Source organism: Prunus mume, linkage group LG4, assembly GCF_029339155.1.
Source record: "Prunus mume cultivar Tortuosa linkage group LG4, ASM2933915v1, whole genome shotgun sequence".
Classification (NCBI taxonomy): Eukaryota; Viridiplantae; Streptophyta; class Magnoliopsida; order Rosales; family Rosaceae; genus Prunus; species Prunus mume.
In genome coordinates this window covers 13,575,202-13,582,062 of record NC_142701.1, presented here as the reverse complement: position 1 = coordinate 13,582,062, position 6,861 = coordinate 13,575,202, and the positions used below count along the sequence as shown (strand labels likewise).

The 6,861-nt window shown below is 36.9% G+C and overlaps 2 protein-coding genes across 2 annotated transcripts; one reads left to right on the top strand and one right to left on the bottom strand.

Moving 5' to 3' along the window:
• LOC103327611 (V-type proton ATPase subunit G-like) lies at positions 1-1,829 on the bottom strand. The gene is made up of 4 exons (XM_008229952.3): positions 1,694-1,829; positions 1,282-1,374; positions 718-818; positions 1-473 (listed from the first exon to the last, which is right to left on the bottom strand). The coding sequence occupies exons 2-4, from the start codon at positions 1,367-1,369 to the stop codon at positions 330-332; spliced, it is 333 nt and encodes a 110-aa protein (XP_008228174.2). The 5' UTR covers positions 1,370-1,374; positions 1,694-1,829; the 3' UTR covers positions 1-329.
• A 202-nt stretch (positions 1,830-2,031) lies between these two features.
• Positions 2,032-5,926, top strand: LOC103327613 (proteasome subunit alpha type-6). Its single transcript, XM_008229953.2, has 9 exons — positions 2,032-2,220; positions 2,828-2,922; positions 3,012-3,093; positions 3,230-3,326; positions 4,263-4,321; positions 4,457-4,539; positions 4,895-4,990; positions 5,235-5,294; positions 5,561-5,926. Exons 1-9 carry the CDS (start codon positions 2,145-2,147, stop codon positions 5,651-5,653), a joined length of 741 nt encoding a protein of 246 aa, XP_008228175.2. The 5' UTR covers positions 2,032-2,144; the 3' UTR covers positions 5,654-5,926.
• Positions 5,927-6,861: the final 935 nt, after the last annotated feature.

Here is a 6,861-nt window from a genome sequence, read left to right as displayed (position 1 = left end):
TAAACAATTGTCAATATTGCATTTCACTTCCAGAAAAATCTTGAGGATGTGTTACAAGAATCGGGCCAAATGAAGCCCTACTTCAATGACTAAAACGGGATGCAACTAGTACCAAGTTCAACTCAATTGGCCAAACAATTTTTGTAACATTATTGTTTTATGAACATGATACATATTATAAAGCTTATTTGCTGATCAAAGTGCTCCACAACATACTAATAACCGATATTCGGATAGCAAAGTCACAAGTCTAAGGACCCGGATGAATCAGGCAAAAAGAATACAATACTTGCAAGAGTCTGAAATCACAATTTTACCATCAAATGGGATTAAACTTTCACTGTTGTCACCTGCTTCAGAAGCATTTGCACAACATCACTTGAAATCCTTGAGGCCTCGGAAGAGAGGTGATTGATCTTGTGCTCAGTTTCATGTTCAAGACGCTTCACATTAGCCCCTGAATCTCCACTGCTCTGCTTGGTGGCCATATGAAAACATAGGGGCAAAATGCCAGAATTAACACAGTTGTATCCACAACAAAAGTCAAGGGGCAGGTTCAGATAATAAAAAACAATGGGGGATAAACTTATAGTTGGTATACTCATTTTCTAGAAATTGTAAGGCACACATGAAAATGACATGGGCAAGCCATTGGAAAACTGAGAATGCCAGACCTAATGAACATTCAATGCATAGCTTTCACTAACATCTACATACCGCTGCAACTTTCTTCTGGAACTGAAGCTCCACTTGGGAACGGGATTCAGCAATCTCCCTTTCAGCCTCATCTTTGGCTTGTTTCAGTCTAGCCATTTTTGCTACAAGCAGAAAACCAACCACCAAAGCGATTGGAAGAAAACTCAAAATGCTAAATTATGGTGTAAAATCTAAAACCCTTTAAAAGAGTACATTAGGACTGCACATTTCATACATGATTTCACCTAAATAACGGTCTTGATCCATATTTTGACAACACCATATGTTAGACCGTCCACAAGAGAAAATTACACTATACATAAAATCATGGACAAAAAGAACATCCCTTCCAATAGGGAAGTTGGAGGCATGACGCTTCTCCAATTAAAAGCAAGAATTCATAATTCAACACAACTTCGCAAAGAGGCCAATTCATAAACAATGCAACATAGTCCCTTTTGTTTGCAAAATGCAAACCCAGAAATTCATGCATCAAGTTAGTGAACAAGTGCAGAAACAAACAGATAATAGATTCATATACAAAATACCCTAATCAAAAAGTAAATCTAAAAGGAAAAAAAATACCACTTCTGGCAGCATTGACAATGTATTGAGCTTCTTGCTCTGCAGTCAGCAATTGTTGAATTCCACCTTGACCCCTGTTGGATGCCATACTTTCTGGAAGGAAAAAAAAAACAGATACCGATTCAAATTAGGCATCCTATAGCATAATGTACCCATATATCATGCATCCTCAAAACTGAACAGAAACAGACTTTCCAAGCATACAAATTATACAATTCCAGAAATAGAGATTCAAACAATAGACCCTGCAATCCAGAAACCCTAGAAATCAAGCAAACCCCTTCAATCCAGAAAACATATGTAGATCGATGAAACAAAACAGAAACTCGGATACATTCACAGATCTCTAACATAAATCAGATAAAGACCCAAAAAAATGAGCTGAAAACTGAGAAGGGGCTCACGAGTTTACCTGAGAAGGTGGTCGACGGCACCGGCGCAAGAGGGCTCACCGGAGAAGAGAAAGATTGGAGTTCGACTGAGAAGAGAAACAGAGAGGGCAGCGATGAAAGAGTGTTATTCACCGTTGGATGGTTGGGCAGATTCGTGAGATGAAACTCCGGTTATGATTTGCCATGATTTTAAACGTGGGCCAAACCATTGGGCCCAGCCCACCTTGAGATCCATAAATCAAACCCGAAGGCCGAACCTGACCCGCCAAATCCAACGACGTCGTATTAGAGAATAAGATTTTTAGCTTTCAGCTAGCTTGGGAAAAAAGCTTTCGTTTTTCCTCTTCTAATAAATCCATCGCAGTAGCCCACTATAGTCTGATTCTGATATACACAAAGGTAGAAGGAAGACCCAGAAAGCCCTAAGCAGAGAAGAAGAGGCAGAAGCTCAGAAATCGAAGCATTTCAAACATGAGTCGTGGAAGTGGAGGCGGATACGATCGTCACATCACGATTTTCTCGCCCGAAGGCCGTCTATTTCAAGTCGGTAAGTGACAATATCCCAATACCTCCATTGATGTTTCTCCAGTCTCAATCTCGAACAGCGCCTCAAAGAGAGCTGATTTGTGGGTTTTGGGTATTTTATGGGTCAATGAGATTAAAGCCCATTTCAATTTTTGTTTGTTTGTTTTGTTTTAATGATGAAATCTGAGGAGAAGAGGGGAAAAATCACGATTATGAATCTCGTTCTGTCTAATACAAGATGAAAGGAAAAAGGAGAAAGTCGAATGATTAATTTGTTTGTATTAGTTTCACTTTGGTGTGTAATACTAGCGAGCTCAATGACATATCAGTAAAATTAAGTTGCTCAATTTATCCAGATTTATGGTTTCTCGGGCTCATGGGCTGAAAGCCCACTTAATTTCGATAGTTGATTTGATCCCTTGTTTGGATGCCGAGATTTCTGAGGGAAATAGCAGAAATTACAAATTTAAATATCATTTTTCATATTACCAAAACAAAATGCTTAAAAAAAGAAGAAAAGAATTTCAGATTGGAATGGGGTGTAAGAATATAATATGTTTTTGTGTTAATGTTGAGTAGCACATAAGGGCTCTTCTGTTCTGAATTCGCTTTTTTTTTATGATTGATAGAGTATGCATTTAAGGCTGTTAAGGCTGCTGGGATCACCTCAATTGGTGTCCGGGGAAAGGATTCTGTATGTGTTGTGACTCAGAAGAAAGTCCCGGTGAGTAGTATTGGTTGATTGAACTGAGTCTTAACTTTAGTATGGATGGAATTTGTGCGGGTTATAAATAAATTGTGAAATTAATGCAGGACAAGCTTTTGGATCAGACAAGTGTCACACATCTTTTCCCCATCACAAAGTTCCTAGGGTTGCTGGCTACTGGCATGACAGGTTTCTTTTTTGCTCCTTCTGGAAGCTTATTGGAAGCGCTAACTCAAACAGTTCATTTGACAAATTTAGATACTTATGTGCTTTTGTTGTTCACAAGCTCACATTTGGTTCATTCTTTTGGCATGTAATTTTCTAGCTGATGCAAGGACCCTAGTTCAGCAAGCAAGGAATGAAGCAGCTGAGTTTCGATTCAAATATGGATACGAGATGCCAGTAGACGTACTGGCTAGATGGTAATTACTTTATAACTGTTTACACCATATTATGTTACTCTATAATACAACTGAACTTTTAGCTTGCAGTTTTAGAGTACTCCTATGATGTATTATGTTTAAAGTTAAAATTGTTTAATTGCATCCATTTATGTTGTGCACTTGTTGAGGCTTTTTTATTTTGGGCCAGTGCAGTTGCTGATTTTAACTGCTCAAAAAGATTTTTCACCCCTTCCCCTTATTTGGATATGTAGAATGATGGACTCCATAATGGGATGACATGGTCCCATGGAATCTTGGACTTGTGTAGTGATAATTTTAAATGACTCCTCTCTCTCTCTCTCTCTCTCTCTCTCTCTCTCTCTCTCTGTGTGGGAACTGAAGACAATTTCTTTTATATTTCAAGAGAGCAAAACAAAAATGAATGGGCTTGTTTCCACCCCCTCCTTAGAAGTCATTTTACACGGGGTAAATTTGACTTAAATTTTTTGAAGATAAGGTGGGTGGGAAAATAGGACACATGGTGGAAATAGCAGCACCCTACTAAATTTTAATTTTGTCAATTTAGTAACTGTATTAGGATTCGGTCTGATTTGATTCAATTTAGATCAAAAGAGCATACTAAATTTGTGTAATATTACGGTTCGAATTATACACTTTCTCCTTATACTAGAAGTATAATCAAATCAAGCCAACCTATTTAGTAACTGATTTGATTCAGTCATTTGATTAAACAATCAATTGTAGTTCCTCTAGTACATGTCAAATAGAAATTCATGTTGTATTCTTTGACATAGATTGAACCGAATTAAATCAAACAATTGTGATTTGGTTTGATTCAATCTAAGATCATATTTTTTGGTGTAAAACAAATTGAACCACTCAAGTTGATTTGGTTGGCCTGATTTAAACGGTTCAAATGGTTTTTTGTTCACCTTAATATCATTTGTATGACAGGATTGCAGACAAATCACAAATCTATACTCAACATGCTTATATGAGACCACTTGGAGTAGGTTTGTTTCTACTCCTTTCTACAGCAGTGAATAACCTTTTCTTCTTGCAAAGAACTACATCATGCGACAATTTTTGCTTGATTAATTTGTGTTTGCATATTTACTGATCCTTTCCATTTATGTTTGGTTCTGAAGTTGCTATGGTTTTGGGTATTGATGAAGAGTTCGGACCTCAACTCTATAAGTGTGACCCAGCTGGCCATTACTTTGGTCACAAGGTATATTTCTGCTTGTGTAACTTATTATGAAGAACTCAAAATACACAATATCACTGAAAAACCTTCCCACACTTGTTTACAACTTTCATCTGTGCATCAACCATTATTTTACTCATCAACAGACACTCATGCAGTTTTCTTTCACCCCTCTTTAGAGCGCGTTTTTCCATTTATAAAAGCACTTAAGGTTAACTTGCACCACTACAATATGTGGATCGTTTCAACAAAGAATGAAAAAGTGTGTTCGTCTTGAGACATCACTATGAGCTCTACTCTGCCATAGTGCTATATCTATCTTTGTTAGAGCATCAATGTATGGTGCTTGTTCTCACTGATCAACTATTATGCATCTTAGGCGACAAGTGCTGGATTGAAAGAACAAGAGGCAATCAATTTCTTGGAGAAGAAAATGAAGAGTGATCCATTATTTACCTATGACGAGACTGTGCAGGTAGACATTTCTTATCCTTTGATTAATCTAAAGCTGTGATCTTGAGTTATTAGGACCCAATTTGTTAAACAGGTTCATAAGATATTTTGCACGTTTGTGAATTAACTTTTAGACTAAATTTCTTTCTGGAGATTTTAGTGGCTGTTAAATAATGAATTAAGATTATGTTAGACTTGTGAAAATAGGAATGTTAATACGCTCGTTTGATTCCTTCTCTGACTTCCCACATATCTTTCATTGTTAGACTGCAATTTCTGCCCTGCAATCAGTTCTGCAAGAGGATTTCAAGGCCAATGAAATTGAGGTATTTGAAACCCCCTTTCAGTGAAATTTTATACTGTTTTGTGATGGGAACTCTTAATGCATTGTTCGTGGCATATTGTTCATAAACTTTTTATTGCTTGTATGATGTGACAGTATCTGATTTCCACATAGGTTTTACCATGTCTCAAAATTGCTTTCCACAGTTGCTTTCCATATCCTATGTTTTATGCTTTTATATCTCAAATTGCAGCAGTAATGACTTTCATCAGATAAAATTTATGTTAATTTTCCATTGTCATTTGTTAGGTTGGAGTGGTGGTAAAGGAGAATCCTGTCTTTAGAGTGTTGTCGACTGACGAGATTGATGAGCACTTGACTGCTATAAGCGAGCGAGACTGAGTCCTTGGGAAAGCTGATACTGTCTGGGGCAATGTTTGGATTTGATAAAATGCTGGACATTTGTCTATTCCTTTTGGAGTATCAGACGTTAACTTAAATCCTTTAGCCAGTGCTTATGCAATTTGGCCGGGACGTTTACTCCACCTTCTGTAACTTTTGTCAGTTGAAGTTGCTGTTGTTGAACTGTTGAATGATTGTCAACTTCATATGTTTTCATGATTTGTATCCTTTTCCAGAATTAGTAGTTGAGTTGATAAACTTGAAACCTCAAAATTCCCTTGGTCTCTTCTGTGTTCTTTGGATGTTGATATGACGGAAGGATCTCTACTTTTGGACACTATCCCATGTCCCAAAAAAGAAATTTAAAAAAAAAAGAAAGGAAAATTATAACATAATTCATGGCTAACTTGACCACTCAGAATCCACACCTTATCCGTATTACAGATCAATCACCATTACTTAAATTAGATTAGATTGGGTGTTCTTTTCATGTCCCAAAGAAAAATACCATGGCTTCTTACTAATAAAGAGCTGTTATTCACAAATCACTGTTATGTTAATTTTCCTAAATTGTTTTGAAGTCTGAATTTTATTTTGACATTAGTGGTTGAAGTAGAACACTCTATTTTATAATTTCTTAACGTAGATTAATATTACAGACTAAATTCTCCAAGGATGTTATAACCATACCTGAGTAATTATTTGCATTAGAATTTTAAAATCGCGTTGGATTTCTAGTGATGTTAAACATTCCCATTCTTTTTTATTTATTTATATATTATATAAGTGATATTGGGGAAAGAGGAATCAAACATAAGACCTCGGATAAATGAGTAAATGTTCTTAACTACTTAAGTTACAAACACCTTACGCTCACTATCCAATTTTCAATAGGTGAGCATGAAAACTTTAGAATTAATTTATCATCATATTCTAGCAAAATAAATAAATTATTTTTGGTAAATTCATTTTCTTCTACTTGAGAGAAAACGTAGAAGCCAGCGTGTGCGGATCTGCGGCTGCCTGCAGATCTCCACCTGATCATCTGATTCATTCGCGCGGACTATCTCAGTTGAGGTCGGTTTCTACTTGCCACATCCCTCCCACTCAGCCTCTTTCCCTGCCAGCCACGTGTCCTCCTCGCCCCAACCCCTACAAAACTACGTCGTTGCCTCGGCGTTTTGCTTCAAAACTGCGCAAAAGCTCTC